General features: G+C 43.0%; 1 protein-coding gene across 1 annotated transcript; it reads right to left on the bottom strand.

Annotated features, from left to right (window-relative positions):
- Nucleotides 1-16,591: 16,591 nt before the first annotated feature.
- On the bottom strand, nucleotides 16,592-20,597 carry LOC131265064 (serine/threonine-protein kinase Nek8). The gene is made up of 8 exons (XM_058267324.1): nucleotides 19,878-20,597; nucleotides 19,516-19,803; nucleotides 19,188-19,476; nucleotides 19,000-19,117; nucleotides 18,290-18,923; nucleotides 18,087-18,224; nucleotides 17,704-17,807; nucleotides 16,592-16,706 (listed from the first exon to the last, which is right to left on the bottom strand). The coding sequence occupies exons 1-8, from the start codon at nucleotides 20,595-20,597 to the stop codon at nucleotides 16,592-16,594; spliced, it is 2,406 nt and encodes an 801-aa protein (XP_058123307.1).
- Between the last annotated feature and the right edge of the window lie 150 nt (nucleotides 20,598-20,747).

Here is a 20,747-nt window from a genome sequence, read left to right as displayed (position 1 = left end):
TCGACGTGTTTTCGGTTTTACCCTTCATATTTTGCTTCTGGGTAAGGAGTGAGGTAAGCGAATCCCAGAAGGCCGCAATTAATTGCCACCCGAGTCCGTAGATGTCGTACAGAATTCTTCCATGGATTATTGTGTCCATGACGAATTTGATCGTTCTGCCGATGATGTAGATGCCGATGGCTGTTGACGTCATATTTCCTAGCCAAGTCGACCAGGATACAATTCTTGACCAATATTTGCTCAAAGCGTTGTCAATAACCTTTTCGGAAACAAGAGCATCGAAAGAAAATCCTTGTAGATTTGGATGTCTTCCGGCTATTAATTTATGCATTACCGATGAGGCTATTCTTCTATCGCCTTGTTCGTAGACCATGCTCTTCATTTTATCGAGACTTTCAGCGTCGTACACACCGCTTTCCATAAGGCTTGGCAAGGGAGTGTATGACCAAGTTGTTACTATATCAGTGGTCAGCTGTTCCGGCGGCGTCGTTTCTCGAAGTCGTTGATCTGTTGTATACCATCTTCCTCCGAAGGTAAATTTAGCCGGGAGCAGTGGGGTGCAATCAATTTGTGTGCCTCTTAGTTGAAGCATGCGAGTTACCGGAGCCATAAACATTGATTTGTTGTTGTACTTTACCGGAATTTCTTGAAAACATTCTTGTCTACTGTCATACGTTACGAACACCGGCTTGCACTCAAGGACGTACAATACTTCAGCTGCTACGACTGCTGTGTACCCGCTGCGTTTTACCAAGTTTGAGACAAATTCGCTCGGGTTAAGGCGCGCGAGTGTTAACTTGGTTTCCATTAAAGCCTTGTCGATTTTGCACATTTCCGTCATGACAGTAGCATATACTTCATTTAATTTCTGCCCCATGTAGCTTTCAACCAATGTAATTTTTGAGTTGAAATAGGTGAACAGATCGAAATTCTTTCCATGGCTGCGCTTTCTTTTGAAGGGAGACCGATATCCCTTTAGTTCCAGTATGAAAATTCGTGGGTGGTCTGTTATGTAGCTGTCGAACTCGCATATTTGGGTATTGTCACGAGCTCGGATCGAAAACATGTGTGATTCTGTTACCAGCGTGTAGACTGCCTTCGAACGGGTTTTGACATCGTCGTCGTACGTTTTGTTGACCGTTCCTTCGTAGATTACGTCGAAGTCCAACTCCTCGCATTGTCGTCGTAGGTCAACCTCCCACGTGCTGTAACCATATTCCGCGTCCAAGCACCAGCCAACCGAGTGCGCACATACGACCCCGTTGCGAAGCGTGATCTGGTCATTCTCGATGTCCGCCGACGTTGTGTAGTCGTACATGCTGATCTCGTACTCGTAGTACACCAGCGCGTCCTCCCAAGTATATTCTGCCGTTCTGTAGACCCCACCGTTACAAGTTGAGCCCTTAAGGCTCCCTACAATAAGTGTTTGACCTCTAGTCGTATGATTTCTACGGATTTCCCTAACTCTTTGATCGACAGACAAAAATATTTCTCCTAACGTTTGCGCGATTCTACACTCATTCGGAGTGAATTCTTTGACAATATACGCGTATCCGTTTTCGTAATCTGACGTATGGGAAAGTGACCCGCAATCCCTAATCGATCGTTTGATTACAACCTTACATTGGTGAACGTGGACAAACATTTTGGGACTTCTTTGTAAAACCTGAATTTTTACTTCCTGAGTGGTTACGTTTTTCGTTTGTGGCAAGCAAGATGCTACCCCCATCAACGAGTAGCTAGTAATGTTGATATCATTGCTCGCACAATCGTATGCAATTAATCCTTGCGAGATATTTCCGAATACCTGCGCAATAAGGAAAAGCAATGTCAAAATCACGAGTGATTTCGATTTCAACAACATTACCATGGGATTACGATTATCGCCACAGCGTGTATAATCGTTCTTTAAGGGTTCCGCCTTAGCGTCTTTTATGTTGGCCTGTATCTCTCCGTTACCACATGTACACGGATTCTTGGCATTCCCTTTTTTAGACCCTTTATCATTTAATAGTTCGGAGGCGGTCTGTTTGTCTGTTTCTACGTGAAGAGCGATAATTTTTTCACTGTTCAAAGTTATTAATGCCTCCTTATTCAATTCTTCTTTTTGGACCTTATTTTCAACATCTGGTCCCTTTTCTTCAACCATATTCGTTTTAGGGTCATTACTGTCCCTTTCGTTTTCCTTTACTTCGCCTTCGGTAGAGACACCCCCGGCGCAAACATCAAGTACCTGAATATCATTAACCAATTTATCCCTAGCGCCTTCAAGGTCCTGTTCCCTCGGCGGTTTAGAGTCAGACAAGAAGTAATTCGACATCCTAACGTTGAGGACGTCGTCTTCTTGGATTACCATTGAATAAGTATCATTGCTGTTAATTGTTTGCTTTCCGTATATCAACCAGCCCAATTTGGTTTTCATAGCAATTGGTTCATCTGGTTTTCCGAATTTGTGTTCCATCCCCATTAATAATTGGGTATGATTTACCCCAATTAATAAGGTGGGACGAATTCCACCGAAATCATTGATCGGCAACCCCTTAAGATGCTCGTATTTTTCTGACAGCATCTTGTAATTCATGGCTTGGCACGGTAAGCTCAGGTCTTGCACGGTTCTTACGTCCGATAAATTAAAATACTTTTTTGAAGAGCCTCGTATTTTCAAAGATACTTGGCGGCTCTCGTCATATTCGGACGTGAGCTCTCGAGTCCATTTTAAGTTTAAAGGGATTCTTTTGCCCTTTAAATTTAACTGCTGAGCGACGCCTTCATCCAACAGGGTTAAACTTGACCCCGTATCTAGGAAGGCGTATGTTTGTACTTTATATACACCGTTGACTAAAGTCACTGGCAGGACTTGATAATATGTGGTTTTATTCCCTACTTCTGCGTGATTATTAATAGGTGCAGGTTGCTCTCCCTCATGGTTCTTTTTTGGTACATGCAGCATCGGGTGATGCCAGCCCTTGCATCCGTCGATGTTGCATGTTTTTTCCTCCCTGCAAAATTTATTGATATGTCCTCTCGACAAACATTTGTAGCACAAACCTTTCCCCGTACTTGCCGCGTATCTTTCTGCTGGCGTCTTTTTCTGGAATACAGCGCACCTTGTAACGTGATGCGACTGTTTGCAGAGCGGGCAGGATTGGTCATCGGGCTTACGTTGCGCGTTCCTGTTTACCTGCGGTTTCGCTACTGGCAAACGTTCTTCTGGTTTAATTACCGGGTCATCGTGAACGTTCACTTCTCCCTTTTGCATGGTGTGAAACTTCTTGTAAATACGTTGAGTTTCAGCAATTGGCTTTAGCCAGTTCATAAAACCTTCGAGTGAGAAAATATTCGCCCCAGCATTCGCTGCTAAGGTATCTCTAATATATTCCGCTCTCTTCATCTGAAGGTCGTTTGGTAATTTTGTAATCAGTTCCCTTACTAGGCGATGATCGCTTAGATACTCTGGTTTGCCCATCAAGTGAATATTTCTAATTAGATTTCCCACTGCAACATTCATTTCCGCTACAATATTACGGGAATCTTTTCTGAGTTTATGAACGTCGGCAAGGAATTCCATGTAAATTGTTTCCGGATCTCCGAAGTTCGTTTCCAGTACGCTGATAATTTCCGGTACATTGTGGAAATCCAGCATTAACTGGTAGACACATCTTTGAGCTGCTCCGTATAAAGCTTGATTCAATCTATTCAAGTTTTCCAAATCGGAGAAGGCTCCTTCCCTAGTTGTGTCATCAAAGGTACGCTTGAAGACTGGCCATTCCTTCGGGTTACCGCCGAATTTAGGTAATTGTGCCAATGATTGTCTTCGTAGCATGGCCTCCATCGGTTCTATCGGTTGGGCTATTACTGGTTCAGCCGCAACCCTATCACTGACCACGGCAGGCCCTTCAAACTTAATACTTCCCTTGGATGATTCCCCCTTGGACGACTCTCCTTTGGACGAGTCTCCTTTAGATGACTCTCCTTTGGATGACTGTTCATCCTTTTCCTTTTGTTCCGAAAGAATTTTCACGGTGGCTATCAGCTCATTGAGTTGCTCAGTGCGCCTTTTGTCTTCATTGCTCTTCGCATGGCATTTCGGGCATTCCCACTTCTCTTTTTCCAATGGCTTGCGAGTTCTTTTTACGCAAGTTATGTGAAACAATCTATCGCACTCGTGACAAGCTACCATTGAGGGGTCCTCACCATCTGCATGTTGACAGAGGCGGCAGTTGCCATTCGGGTTGATTCCGTAATCTGGGAATGACATGATTGTCTCTTTCGGCTCCTTTACAGCCGAGCGTTTCACTATTTTCTTTTACACGCCCTTCTTACTGCCTGCCTACCCTTCGAACCAACTAGGTTCACTTACGAGTCCCTTTAGCTTAGCTTACGGAACTACGGAAATATTATCCACTTACCTGCCACTCAAATTCTGAGGAACTTGAAATATCCTACTTCTCACTCGCTTCTTCGCCGTCCTCTTTTGGTGGTCGATCCTTGGTGAAACTCTGGATGCAATACTCCTTTCCTGCTTCGGGATTCCAATTTCACTCAAAGTTTATTGACCGCTATCTCACACCTTACACTGCACTTTGTTTACTGTTGCGATTTAAGTTCGTACCACACAACCTATTCAAGTCCGATTTCTTGCAGGAAATTTCCTGCTAATTGACGTCACGTGACGTCACAAATCTCTCAATCGAAAGATTTCTACGATCAATACCTCTGATCCGTACTACGATCGGGTTACTACATAAGTTCCCCTTTTGTTGAAGCTGTTAAGCGTCAACTGGCGCCTTCCAAGTTATAATAATTAATAACTTGGCATCGGTGATTACAATCACTCTGAAGGAGTTACAAATTCATACTCTCTACGTTTGAGTCAGGAGTTATTTCCCTGATTCAGAGGAGTAGAACCTTCACCCATCTGTCTGCTAATAGTCGCAGACACTTCAGCCGCCGATTATGCCGTTTGGCTGTGGTGCGGTCCAAGTACCTTATGACAACCGGAGAATGTTCTCTTTGCTATCGTAATCACGATGCAAACACCATAAGAGTTCTCTGTCGAGATTTACTCTTTACACTTTAATTCACCTTCACTTCACTCCTGAATTTCACGAAATTCACTAATTCACTTCTGCTCTTAAGGCGACAGAACACCTATACACTTTGCTATTCTTTAGGTGATAGCACACCCTTACACTTTGCTATTCTTCCGGCGATAGCACACCGTACACTTACTGTTCTTCAGGCGACAGCACACCTTTTTTGTGAATTCGATTTAGAATACAACCGTGTTGTATCCTCTCTGGAGCCACCATGTAACGAAGCGGATTGTCCAGCCGAGCGCGAAGGTAAACTCGACTGAGCCCGTGTTCGGCCCGTGTTGTGACGTGCCAACAACGGTGCAAACAGCGTGTGATACCTTGATCTAAAATTAAGGGAAACCGAGAACCCGGTCCGCAGCGTGACGTGCCGCTGAACGGAGAGGTGTTCCGCGAGTTGTCCTTAACTCTTTTCGGACGAGGAGTTGGGAATGCTTGGCAGCGTGACCGGTCCGAGCCGTGACTTGCCGGCAGCGGAGAGGACCACGCAGAAGCGGGAAACTTATTGAATCTTCTAAAGTTCCGTCCGAGCCGTGACTTGCCGACGTCGGAGAGAAGCCTTCAGAATTTTCTCTAAGTATTTGGAAGGGTTTACGAGAAGCCGGTCTGCAGCGTGACGTGCCGCTGAACAGAGCAGAATCTAGCGTAAGTTCGGAAGGGTTTGGGTACTTCGAGAACTGATTTCGGATGAACTTGAGTAAGGAATTTCAGGTACTTTACTCGTAGGCGTCTTGGTGAAGATAACTAGTTTATTCAAATTTTCGAGCGCTTATAAACTATTTCGGTTACATTTGATCAATAAGTGTAAACAAGATAGAAGATCTCGCTCTAATTCCAGATTGCCCCCTGCGCATCGTGAGAAAGTTACGCGGTATTCTGTTCCTGTCACGCGTCCTTTTTTCCTAAACGTCTCACTTTCTCCTAATGAGAAAACGAGGGGTCGCAGCGTCGATCGATATCGACCCACTTGACGCTTCGTCGCTCGATCACGTTGATCGCGCTAAGATTTTAACCCTTCATCGCGTGGGGCGTCTGGTTATCGTCACGCTGACGTGGCTATGCTGGGGTTCGTAAGTTTATCAATCGTGTGAAACATTTTGGTTAATAATTGACCTTTTTTGGTCTCTCGAGCGCATGCATGCTCGTTCTCTTGCGACATCATGCATTGTCGCTTATTCCTAAAAGATCTCACGTGGCTTCAATGCTCACGATTGTATTCCTACTTGCTATGCACGCATAGTTTTCCATCTGGAAAACATCAAATATTTCGGGTTTTCCTAGATTGCGTCATTCTCGCTCCTTCTTTCTTTGTCCCATCCTTCTTGTTCTAACTTTTCTCGTCTTGTGATGGAAGAATTTTGTCCCATAAAATTTCCCATTTTCTCTACTTTCTTATACTTTGTTTTTCTACTCGCGGTCAGGGGTAAAATTTTTCTATCCGTTGGTATCACGAACAAAACATATCGTCCGTCAGTAACAGTAGTAGATAAGAAACATAAAATTACGATTTAAGTTGAAAAAGCCGGAAAGCGATAAGATGCACCAAGAAAAATGAAAAGAACTAGAAAATCGTAATGCAAGGGATAAGTTTCTTTGAACTATTTGAAAATAAAGATGAAATCACAATTGAAAAGGGTTGTGTTCGGTGGGAGCTTTAGAAAGAATGGTAGATTTGGTATGTATTCAATTTACACACTATACTGCGATAGAGTGTGCTTTATTTCTCAAATACATATTACTCAAGACTGCGAAGAATCATTCTTGTTAGAAACAGTTTGAATTTCATAGGCTTTTTATTTCTAAGCGCATTCATTTACCGGTACACAAGAACCGGTGGTGTTCCGTGCTGTACCCAACACGCAATAGCATCCGGCTCGACAAACGCTGGTGCAGAACACATCTTCGCCATTCTCGAAGCAACGTCGGGGTGTGCATCCACCGGTGAAACATTTAGTGTGATATTCGTTTGTTCCACAATCACTACCAGCACCTTTGGAAACTTGGGCTGTCAACGGATAAGAAAACTAATTAATTTCTGAATCATTTCGAGAAACAGTCAAATGTTCCTTCCTCACTTCACTAGCTTACCCTGAACGAACAGCGCCATCACGGATAGAGCAACAAGCAGACAAGTGATCTTGCTGACCATTTTTTCGACCGTTTGCTATGGAAAACCCAACACTTGATAGATGGTGAAGGGTTGGACTGGACTGTACGTCTCGGATTTTAAACGCTTAAAACTTGTAACACTTAAGGTGTTTCACGAATACACGATTCGGAACGTTAGGAATCGTTGGGCTTTACCAACTTAATAAATTGACACGAAGTTTGATTTAGCAATATCTCCGATGAACTGACTCTGTTGTCTAACTATCGGTTCTTTATTAATACAAACCTGTGTTTGACGTTGACGTCAACCTGCGTTCCAATTGGCTATAGAAATAAAGGGTGGCCTACACAGCACTTTGAACGCGTTTAATACGTTAAGCGCTATGCGCAAATTGCACTGCTTGCCTTTCTGCCGGCGATTCATAGAAACGTCGGTCTAAACAAATCCGGATCCGGGCGGACCGATGGCGGCATACAGGACGGAAACTAACTTGTTTGTAAACCCTGTGTATGCTGACCGATTGGTTGACGCCTGTTGTTTATGCAATGAGTGGAGGTGATTCTTTCATACACTTTCTAAAGCTTACAGTTTTTGAACGAAATTGAAGAAGGCGTGACAAAATGCAACGGTTTTTATAGGGTGGTGAGACATAATGCGTCTCCATCAGATCGTTTGAGAGAGACGAATGACCGAGTAGGTCAAAGTCTCTAAAATTTAAAAAAAAAATCAGATCGTTTGAGTGGAGTACGAAACGGAAGCGGCAGAGTGGCAGAACAATGAATTCCCTTATTTTTTTACTTGTTTAACCAACAGAGGAAGTACGGATAAGTTTTTCAAACAAAATTAAATGAATGTTCTTTTGGATAATTGTCAATGGTTGTTTTTTTTATTGCGACACATTTAGTTATATAAACGTAGTAACGTTAAAAATTGAAATAAGATACTTGCTGCTGATGCTTGCTGAAATAGTTGTATACATGAATCAGCTCTCATTGCTGTCAGATGAGTCAGACGCGTTTTTCACGCCCGGACACTTGCGCGGTGGCACGCAGACACCTTTGTCGTTCCGTACGAACCCTTCACGACAGTAGCATCCCGATAGGCACAGTGTGATGCAAGGAAAGTTGATGGGAGGTTTGGTACACTTTGGTTCCATGCAAGAGCTGCCGCATTCTAAGAACTGTTCTCCCTTACGGCATCTGGGTGTTGATGCAGCGGGTTCTTGGCCTGTCGAAGAAGATGTTTAGCACATGTACACCGATGGAGATCGAAATATTCTCTTTCGTTCTTACCATGATTGGCTTCGATCAGCAGGATGCACACGGCAATCGTCAGCACGGTTAATTTGTGCATCGTTGCAACATTCACAGAATAATGTTCTACTGTGCAAGTAAAGCCTTGCTTTATGGGCCTCTGTTTGTATCAAATGATCGTGGAATAAGAAACACTTGTGTAAACAGATACAAGAAGTGTGATCATTCTGTTTCGGTCCGATGTACGAAATTGTATAAAGTATAGCATTGTTCAAATTTTGTTGGTAAGATAACCGTAAAGATTTTTTTATATTTGTTTGTTAGGTTTAAAATCTTTGTTATTCAAAATTTGGGACGTTTTTCTATTTTTTGTTGGTAACATTACTCACCAGTCCACTTTTCACGTTCTGTGATTGACTGTTATATATGGTTCGCGCCTTATAGCGATGGTAGCAGAAATATAACATTCAAACTAAATTTCGCTGTAGAGAATGTAATATTGATTTGATCAAGATCATATGCCAATGTCTTCAAAGTATATATTTTTCCGTTTCATGAGTTTCATGTAGTGTGTTAGCAAACAAACACCATTCATCTCAAATAGGCAACAGAGAGTGTAAGATTTATTTCGTCAAACAAGTTCTAAACCTACTCGTTTAAGCAACGATCAGTTAACACTTCACGATCACGGATAGATTAGCATTCAACATTATTTTACGGACACATGACCGGGAGTACGCAGACACCCTTGTTATTCCGCTTGGTTCCCGGCCTACAGTAGCAACCTGGCATGCATACTTGGGGACAGATTGGATTGGCTGGGCCATTACATTTCGGCTCCTTACAACGATTGGTACACTCCTGGTACGTTTCTCTTTTTCCCGTACACACCTGGCTCTGCGTTTGGGCTGTCGTGGAAAATTCGTTAGTTCATTCACAGCGCCATTAAGTGTCTATGCATTTCTTACCATGAACGTGCAGCACGAGGACTAACACGGCAACGGCCAGAACAGTAAACTTGTGCATCGTTTGAACGCTTTTCAACTCGTTCAACCTTTCTAGAGCAACGTGCTAAGATGCAATAAAACTGTTATGCTACACCCCATTGAACTAGGTATACGTCTTTGAATAATGTTTGTGCAACCAGAAAACAGTTGTTCAAACTGATACAATAACATGTTTTTCTCCTTCAAGAGATGGTGAAGGTCGTACGGGGGGAAGCGAGTTTAAAATGTTGGTTTTATGACTGCATCCATAGAAAGATACATTTATGACACGTCACGCGACCAGCGAAACTCTGAAATAAGTTTGGAATAGATCCAGATTGTGGGGACAAACGATCGTGTAAGAGATCACCAAATACCTATTTCGTTCGTTTGTTTTTATTATTAATTTCAAATGTCAGGATTTCCTTACCATACCAAAGACGTTGAAAAAGGTTTTTCTACTTTAGTGTAGACCTGTTTCATTGGTCCGCGAGTATTTCTGGGCGACATTTTAAGCAAATGTAAAGTGTTATTGATGGTTTACGCCGTCTTACAAATTTCGTGTAGCATCAGCAGGAAAAACCAATCACATTAATTGGAATGCAAGCAGTATAAGATTTATTCTATCAAGCATGTTATGAAGCACCTCACGATCATGGATACATCACCATTCAACACTTGCTCTGTGGTACGCAGACATTCTTTTTATTCCGCAAGGTTCCCGGCCGACAGTAGCAACCTGGTACGCATACATCGGGACAGATAGGATTAGCTGGGCCATTGCATTTTGGTTCCTTGCAACTATTGCCACACTCCTGGTACGTTTCTCTTTTTCCCGCACACTCCCGGCTCTCCGTTTGGGCTGTCGTGGAAAATTCGTTAGTTCATTCACAGCGCCATTAAGTGTCTATGCATTTCTTACCATGAACGTGCAGCACAAGGACCAACACGGCAACGGCCAGAACAGTAAGCTTGAGCATCGTTTGAACGCTTTTCAACTCGTAGAGCCTTTCCGGGACAACTTGCCTGGAAACACAACCATTGTTATGGCACAGCCCTTTTAACTAGATACACGTTTATGTCAAATGTTTTTGCCATTTAGAAACACTTGATTAAACTGATTCAAAAAAACACGCTTTTCTCCTTTAAGAGATTGAGAAGGTCGAACAGGGAGAAGCGAGTTTTGATTTTGTTATTATGTCTGCATTCAAAGATGGATACATGTATGAGAAATTACGCTTGAAGTAACAAGCTAAGTAATCTTTTGAAATCATCAAGATTGTGGCGACGAAAGGATCTTGCAGTTCGTTCTTTGGACATTTCACGTTTAATACACTCTTTCTTCCTTACCGTGGTCCGTGAACGTAGAGTACCATAAGGAAATAACCTTGTAAAGCTTAGCCTTAAGATTAAGTCCAGTCTTTCATATGGAATGGAATGATGGCTCCACGATCTCATGATACGAAAACGCTTGATAAGAGTCCCGAAATATTTGTTTTTCCTCACCTGTAACCTATATAATCCAATCCGATCAGTGATATATTTGAGAAGGTAGTATTACTCCTTAAGGCGAAGCACGGTTTTGTCTGCCCAGGAAAGTAAACTGATTGGAACGTACGATAATGTACTGAAGGATTAAGATGGAATTTTAATACAGCCACTATCCTAACGTTATATATTTTGTGTCTGATCATTTGCTTTGCTGAACGGCAACATGGTATTAAGGACAAGATACCATATGTGCATTTGGACTAATAAAATAAACCCAGTGATAGGAATTGGAGTTATTTCCCCGTTTGTTTCACCTTAAAGTGTTTCTAAGCGAATCCATTAAGTAAATCTCGTCTTTTTTCACTTTTCTGTTGCTCATGCGTCATCGTCGTAAAGATAAGCAAACTGGTTATCTCACTAAAAAGATATTTGTTTATTGTAATGATCGCAATGCTCAATTATAATGCCATTTAAATATACAAACCGACACCACAGGGACAGCGACCACTTATTTGACCATTTGAACGATATACTATGTAGTAGTGGAAAAGTATGTCAATAGTCTCCTTTGTCAGCAACGCCAAGGGTGACGAAAGTATTAAAATAAAACAAGAACCATCTCACGCAACCCAACATCAGTTGTAAAACACAGTGTTTTTTTTTAAGAAATGCCAGATGATTACTAAGGCTTCATGAACACAATGGAAACATTTTTAAATTCTGATGTGTCCCGGGGAAGCTGCGAGGGAGTCTTTATTCGTAGAAATAACACCATTACGAAAGCTATTGGATATTCCCCAGCTATCCGCTACTATTGATACAGTTGGCAGACAGCAGACGATGAACACAACAGGAAGCATTCGATCAGTGGTTTAGTCCGTCGGTGCGGCACGGAAAGCATTCATTTATGTGTTAAGTATTCGCTAATAAACTATGTATTAATTCAATAATATAAGTAAAAAAACATTTGTGGTTGTAGTGAAATAATGGAAAGAAAACTTACGAAACGCAAACAGCATTCAACGCCGTTTTTCTGTTTAGGAGAAGTTTAAGGAGGTAGATAAGAAAGGCGGCGATCGATCAAATGGCGATTGAAGTTGCAAAAGGCGGAAAGAAATATGAAAGGAACTTGAAAACCGTGATTCAAGGGATGACTAAGTAACGGTAATTTTCTTTAAACTATTTGAAAATAAAGTAAACGAAATCACTACTGAAGAACGTTGTTTTCGGTGAGAGATTTAGAAAAAATGGTGGATTTGGTATGTATACAACTTCTACTCTATACTGTGATAAAGTGTGCACTATTTTCCAAACGTATATCACCCCAAGGTGCGAATGAACTTGTTGGAAACTGTTTTATTTTCAGGGCCTTTTAATTTTTAAGCGCATTCATTCACCGGTACACAAGAACCTGTGGTGTTCCGTGCTGTACCCGACACGCAATAGCATCCGACTCGGCATACGTCGGGGCAGTACGCACCTTTGCGATACTTCGCGAAGCACCGTTGGTCTCCGCATCCGCTGCCACAGGTAGTGTAAAATTCGTTTGTTCCACAATCAGCACCAGTATCGTCGAAAACTTGGGCTATCAATGGGCAAGAAAGCTAATTAATTCCTGAATCATTTCGAGAAACAGCCAAATGGTCATCCTGTATTTCACTAGCTTACCCTGAACGAACAGCACCATCACAGATACAGCAACAAACAGACTAGTTATCTTGCTCACCATTTTATCGAACGCTTGCGTTGGAAAATCAAACACTTTCAACACCTTACAGCTTTCGAGCGAAAATGAAGGAGGCGCGATAAAATGCAGCTTCTTATAGGGCGGCTCCATCAGATCGTTTGTGTGGAGTACGAAATGGAAGCGGCAGAGTGGCAGAACAATAAGTTCGTCTATTTTCCTACTTCTTTCCAACTGAGGAAGTTCGGATTACTGAAATAGTTGTATGCATGAATCAAACAAAAACCATTCAACTCAAATAGGCTACAGAGAGTGTAAGATTTATTTCGTCTAACAAGTTCTAAACCGACTCGTTTAAGCAACGATCAGTTAACACTTCACGATCACGGATAGATTAGCTTTCAACATTATTTTACGAACACATAACCGGGAATACGCAGACACGTTTGCTATTCCGCTTGGTTCCCGGCTTACAGTAGCAGCCTGGCATGCATGCTTCGGGACAGATAGGATTGGCAGGGCCATTGCATTTCGGCTCCTTACAACGATTGTTACACTCCTGATACGTTTCTCTTATTCCCGTACACACCTGGCTCTGCGTTTGGGCTGTCGTAGAAAATTCGTTAGTTCATTCACAGCGCCATTAAATGTCTATGCATTTCTTACCATGAACGTGCAGCACGAGGACTAACACGGCAACGGCCAGAACAGTAAACTTGTGCATCGTTTGAACGCTTTTCAACTCGTTCAACCTTTCTAGAGCAACGTGCTAAGATGCAATAAAACTGTTATGCTACACCCCATTGAACTAGGTATACGTCTTTGAATAATGTTTGTGCAACCAGAAAACAGTTGTTCAAACTGATACAATAACATGTTTTTCTCCTTCAAGAGATGGTGAAGGTCGTACGGGGGGAAGCGAGTTTAAAATGTTGGTTTTATGACTGCATCCATAGAAAGATACATTTATGACACATCACGCGACCAGCGAAACCCTGAAATAAGTTTGGAATAGATCAAGGTTGTGGGGACAAACGATCGTGTAAGAGAGCACCAAATATCTATTTCGTTCTTTTTTTTATTATTAATTTCAAATGTCAGGATTTCCTTATCATACCAAAGACGTTGAAAAAGGAGTTTCTACTTTAGTGTAGACCTGTTTGATTGGTCCGCGAGTAGTATCGATGGTAAGATAAAAGACAACCGTAACACCCAATTGGGCAGCAAAGAGTGTAGTATTAATTTAATCAGCTAGTTCTGGGTTAATGGTTTACTCCGTCTTACAAATTTCGTGTTGCATCAGCAAGAAAAACCATTCACATTAATTGGAATGCAAGCAGTATAAGATTTATTCTATCAAGCATGTTATGAAGCACCTCACGATCATGGATACATCACCATTCAACACTTGTTCTGTGGTACGCAGACATTCTTTTTATTCCGCAAGGTTCCCGGCCGACAGTAGCAACCTGGTACGCATACATCGGGACAGATAGGATTAGCAGGGCCATTACATTTTGGTTCCTTGCAACTATTGCCACACTCCTGGTATGTTTCTCTTTTTCCCGCACACTCCCGGCCTTCCGTTTGGGCTGTTGGGGGGTAAATCGTTAGTTCATTCACAGCGCCATTAAATGTCTATGCATTTCTTACCATGAACGTGCAGCACGAGGACCAACACGGCAACGGCCAGAACAGTAAGCTTATGCATCGTTTGAACGCTTTTCAACTCGTAAAACCTTTCCGGGACAACGTACTTGGAAACACAACCATTGTTATGGCACAGCCCTTTTAAATAGATATAACGCTTATGTCAAATGTTTTTGCCATTTAGAAACACTTGTTTAAACTGATTCAAAAAAATACGCCTCTCCTTCAAGAGATTGAGAAGGTCGTACGGGGAGAAGCGAGTTTTGATTTTGTTTTTATGTCTGCATTCAAAGATGGATGCATGTATGAGAAATGACGTTTGAAGTAACAAGCTAAATAATCTTTTAAAATCATCGAGATTGTGGCGACGAAAGGACTTTGCATGGGCACGTGTCATATAATGTAATTTACGGTTCGCTCGTCAGACATTTTACGTTTTCATTTGCAGTTTTTGTTAGTTAAATTACATTCTTTCTTAGTTTTACCATACACGATCTCATGATACCAAAACGCTTGGTAAGAGGCACAAGTTATTTGTTTTTCCTCACTTGTAACCTATATCACCCATAACGATCAGTGATATCATGGGGCAGGTAGGTTTACTTTAATTTTGGTTTTTTAAATCATACAAACGCACAATACGAACCAATACGAAGACAGTTGTGTAGCCAATCAGTGCAAGATTAGATGCAATCTTTATGATTGTTGCAGCCTTCGTACATGGGCACCAGTTTATTAAAACTCAGAAAACACTTGTTATATCCACAGTTTGTCTCGCGTGTGGTGAATGACCTACACGCTGTTATTTACAATTTTATGTTATCTGAAGGTAACGAAATTATGACATAAAATTTTTCTAGTGAGTATAGTATTTATTTCACCATAGAAGTTGTGAACAAACCTATTTTACGCTTACGCGTGTGAACGCTTAGTTAACTCTGCGTGATTATGGATATATTAACCAACATAATCTAAGTATGGACACATGTTCGGCAGCACGCAGACACCTTTGTTATTACGCAAAGTTCCTGGCATACAATAGCAACCTGGTATGCATACTTCGGGACAGATTCGATTATCTGGGCCATAACATTTCGGCTCCTTACAACGATTGTTACACATCTGGAACGTTTCTCTTTTTCCCGCACACCGGGGGAAACTCCATTGGGCTGTTGAGGAAAGCGTTCCGTTCAGTCGTAACATCTTTAAAATTCTATGCATTTCTTACCATGAACTTGCAGCACGAGGACTAACACGGCAACGGCCAGAACAGTAAACTTGTGCATCGTACGCTTCTTAACTCTTGCTGACTTTCCAGGACAACGTCTTGAGATACAATGTTATTGTTATGCCAAAGTCTATCTAATGTATATTTTTGCTGATTCCAAAACACTTGATCAAATTGATAAAGAAAACACGCTACTCTCCTTCAAGAAATTGGCAATTGCCTTAAGGTTGCATGAGGTCAAAGAACTCATTTTGTTTTCTTCTCTTTATTCAAATTGTGGATACGCGGGGGGTCCGCGATAGGCGAGCGGTAGCGCCAGTTGGAAAATCGGTCCACGAGCGCTCGGCGCTCACCACCTCGACGGGATGGGATCGAATCCCAACCGATACCGGACCCTCCCCTGTACGAGAGGATTGGCTATCCACGTACAACAGGGAAACAAGTCTCGTAAGCCCTTAACGGGCAGGCATGACCAAGAGGTCGTTACGCCAAAAAGAAAGGCACATTTATGACGACTTGCGATACTAGTAAGAAAGCGAAACAAATTTTGCAGAGGATCAAGGTGATGGTGACATGGAATTTGTAGTTCGTTTTTCGGACTTTTTAAACTATTTACAATCCCATCTTTCTTTGTCTTACCATAGACGTAGATTTAAATCACTTGAAGCACTCAGTTGTTTTCGACTCAGACGAAAGCGTTGTAAGATGCGATGTAGGACAGATCCAGTCTACTTGCATAGCTGTGTTTCGAATGTTTGTAAAATACGAAAACATTTGAACAAACGTATACAGGATAACCTCATGTCTTGAGCTCTATTAGGTGATATTTAGGAGATGGAATTATTTCATCACTTTTGGTTCACCTTGATATGTTAGTTGTACCAAACTGAAAGACAAAAAACAATTTGGCTTTGAAAATTTTCTTTTGCACGTTTAGCTGTTTTTTCATTATTTTATTTCTAGAAAACTTTGTTCTGATCAACTAAGCAAAACGAGGAAACGTGTTGAAGCTTAAGTTCCACCCAATGTAAATGAAACCGATTGTAAAAGAAACATTATTAACCTACCAGAATGTGTAAGGACCCGGAGGATGTTACACCAGTGGGCAATTTGTTTTCACCAGTACCAGAATGCTATGCGGTAGTGGATGTACGTCGAGCAGTTTCACGTACAAATCTCTGTCCTGTTGATCTTTCGAAGTGTAAAGGCTGGAGGAAGAGTAGATAAACCGTTAACATTTTGCTCTGGCCCGATTATGTATCGTTTGAATCGAAGGTGAAGCATTTTTTGCGTGTTCAAAACATTCCAGAAAGCGTACGCGGTGAACATAAGAAAACATAAAGCATTGGCATGGGTTTTGCGATCGTGCAGTTTGAAAACATTTTTATTTGGCTACTTGTGCGTGCAGTTTAGCCGATGAAGTTCTTATAGCTGCACATGCTCGATGGCACGCAGTTGTTGAAATCGTTACGAGAGGCTCCCTTCGTGCAGTAGCATCCGGGCTGGCAGTCAGCGCACTCTAGGGGCTCCTTTGGCGCGTTACACCTTGGTTCATCACACTTGTTGCCACAAGCATTAAATTCTTCGCGCCTTTTTGTGCAGGTAATTTCCTTGCTAGCCTCAGCTTCAGGTTCAGCATCAGCATCAGTTTCAGTCTCAGTTTCAGCATCATCGGCTACGCGTAGCAAATAGACAAGACAAGTACACATCAATTCAGAGACTATCTTCGACCAACTCATCCGGCTGTCTTACCATGGACGAACAGAGCCAGCGCGGCCAATACGACGGCCAGAAGGAGAAGCTTGCGTGCCATTTTTTAAAAGCTTGGATACGTTGCAACTGGGTTCACCTTATGAACGATACTGGGTGCTAGGGGAAAGTGGCAGCTTTTTATACCAACTGATGATGAGATACAGGATTTTGTATCATTGTGGAAGGTTCTACGCTTGCTATAACAAGCTGTGCAAATATGCTGGGGTTTTCCACGGTAGCCGGTTATGTCCGCTCAATGAAAGGAAAAGAAATGTGACCATGGTTGTTCACGAAAGCTGTAGTTTTCTTGCAAAATTAACCGAAACTAACATTTCCTCACATGATAGGAGGACGGTTAAAGAAGCCTAAAACTTGGCACAGCGAACTTAACACGTAAGTGAGGAAAAAAAAAACAATTTCAAATACTGGCATAGCACAATCCGGTGGACTTACGCGAGAATATCGGTTGGATCGAGTATCGTCTCGTGTTTGTAGATCGATGTCAGTATATTCGCGAGTGCCACGGTGTTATTGGCGATCGTTGCCAGGCAAGGTCGCTAAGAAAAACGAACAAAAGGAAACAGTTTGTTTTGCCACACAATAACCCGACTAGAAGCTTGTTTTTGAGACGGAGCTTCTTCTAGCGGTTTCTGTGGGGTCTGTGGGCTTGTTTGCTGTGTAACGGGCTCGTGCGGTGGATGTTTAAAAACAAATACAAAAATGATGCAACGATGAAAATGGTCTCATCGAAAACATATTTGTGAGTAAGATGTTGACTTACAGATGAAATCGAATTTGTGGTAGTTAGTCACCGTTTGAAGGAAATATTCACTTACCTCTGCATTATTGTTCCTGTCGAATGTGTCACTGGTGTTCCCCGTACCATCATCCGGTGTGCCCATTCGAGTACCCCAAAGTACAACGCAATTATCATCCGTTGTAGCTACGGTGTACGTTTGACTGGTTTTCACGTTCTGTAAAGATCGTTGAAGAACGAGTTCAAAAAGCCTTGGTAGTGTATCCAACTTCTTACACTTACCACGATGAATCTTGATTTCAGCTGCCCCACGATCGTCGGTTGGCTCAATTGGAGCCGATGGCCGGCACCACGTTGCCCGTGGGCATTATCTCCGAGCGTCACCAAATATCCACTCTCCAACAGAAAGGCTGCGTGTGTCGCTTCAACGCTCACTGCGACTATCTTCTGCCGGCCAATGTCGAGCGGGACCCGACGTAACGTGTTAGTCCCGAGGACCTTACGACCTAAACCCAATCGATTCCCGGCGTTGCTTCCACAGCAGTAGCAATCATCCTGCCGGGTGATCAGTATCGTACAGTCCGGTCCAGCGTACACTTCCCTGGCGTTCTGCACCAACTGCGGCAGGATGACACGTTCCGGCTCCAGGGCGACCGTGATGCGCTTTCCGAGAGCCAACGCACCGTGGCTGCTGCTTCCCCAGCTGTACACGAGTCCACTTTCGGTGAGGGCTAGAACGTGCGTCGTGCCACTAGAAACCTGGACGACAGGCGAACCATCCAATTTCACGATCGGTTTCGGTACAAGAAGCGCATTCTTGTTACCGTGGCCCAGGCAACCGTGGCTATTGTCACCGCAGCTTAGTAATGTTCCGGTGTCCGTCTGAAGGATGGTGAACCCTTCACCAACGGTGGCTCTGGCGGAAGCGAAACAACAATATATTGCAAAAAGAAAGACACAATTTGTTTGTTAATCATTTGCCACACCCATACCCAACTATACGGTATTGCTTGATAGCCTCGATTCGCATTGGAATGTGATGCCAGGTTTCGAGAGCATCGTGTCCAAGTTGACCATTGTGTCCTTCTCCCCAGCTGTAGACACTTCCATCTAGTTAGCAGAAATTGATATATGAAGTACAGCGAACCTTCAAACAGTAGGCCAAGGAAAATATATTTACCTTCCATAACAGCTACAAAATGTTGTCCGCGTGTTGCCACACTCCTGATGTTTAATGTAGGCGGTAAATGCAGAGGAGCCATCGACGATGATGTGCCGAACGAGTGAAGTTGGTAGAGGACTGTACGTTCCATGGGCACCATTTTGGATGAATTATCCGTTATTAAAACCGTGGATCCTGGATACGAGTCCGTGCGGTTGGTGGACAACTTTGCCTCAACGGGCAAACCTTGTTTGGCGGCAATCAGGCAACCACTGACGTTCTGAAAATCACTATAAGAGAAGGGTAACTTACATTTTCCGGGATAAACAAGTATGCTGCTTTATGCTAACCTTTCTGTTGTTCCCAACTTCCTATAGACAAGCGGTATCCAGTACTGGAGCAACTCGGATGCGGAGGGTCGTGCCGTCGGATCGATTCGAAACATTAACGCTAGCACGTGACGAAGAGAATCGGAGTAACCACCCGGGAGCGGTACATACTCGGCGGTCATAATTTTGGTCACCAACTCAGAGAGGTTCGTCGCTGTGAAGGCCTTCTTCAGGCAGCACATTTCGCCAAGGATACATCCGAGCGCCCAAATATCACTCTTTTCATCGTAAACTTTGCCTTCGCACTGAATGAAAGTGAGAACAAGCGGTGGAAATGGTGTAGTGCACTTAATACTGCAAACGGTTACACTTGCCTTACCATTTCAGGGCTAAAATAATACGGCGTGCCCAGAACAGTCTGGGCATGCACTTTGGTGTTTATGATCTTCGATATTCCAAAGTCACCGACCTTCACTGTACCACGCCCGTGTAGAAATACATTTGCCGTCTTCAGGTCCCGGTGTAGTATGCTCTGCGAGTGCATGTAGCTAATGGCACTAACAAGCTGCTCGAAAATGTTCAACACAAATCGTTCCGGAAGTGGCTCACCGTGACTTCGTTCCGCCAATAGCTGCGCCAACGTTCCACCGTCCGCGTACTCCATTTCGATCAGCAGCAGTTCGCCACGTACCGACGAACCGTGGTAGGCGATGATGTTCGGATGATGGAGCTGCGAGAATACCTCCACCTCGTTCATGGCCATTTTACGCTCGGGCACGGTAAGGTCGTTTAGGGCTATCTGCTTCATAACCACCTGTTGGCCATCCGAGCGGCGCTCGTAGAGGATGGCGACACCGAATGATCCCTGACCTACGGTACGAATCCGCCGGTAGCCGGTTAGCTCGAGGGTTTGTTGTTGTCGACTTACATGTTCCTCCGAGGAGGAAGTTATTTTCGTCGTTTGCTTTTCACTGCCTTTGCTCTCATGCAGAGAGAAGCTATTGAATCGACTCATCACCGAAAGGTCCTCCGGCGTCGAATCTGGTGGGTCCGAGCCCGGTTTGATGGTAAAAGCTCGACGTATTTCTTTTAATTCCATCTTAGTATATTCTGGAACTCATTTGGATGTTAAAGTTTTCTTCTAATGAAAAATATCATATTACACCACAACGATTTGTTGTGGAGCAGGTATCGCTATGGATAATGGGCCCTAAAAAGACGCAAGCGCAAGGCAGTTGATATCATTGAA

This window comes from Anopheles coustani, chromosome 2, assembly GCF_943734705.1.
Source record: "Anopheles coustani chromosome 2, idAnoCousDA_361_x.2, whole genome shotgun sequence".
NCBI lineage: Eukaryota > Metazoa > Arthropoda > Insecta > Diptera > Culicidae > Anopheles > Anopheles coustani.
Note: the sequence above shows the minus strand (reverse complement) of the source record. Positions and strands in the feature narration are given on the sequence as shown.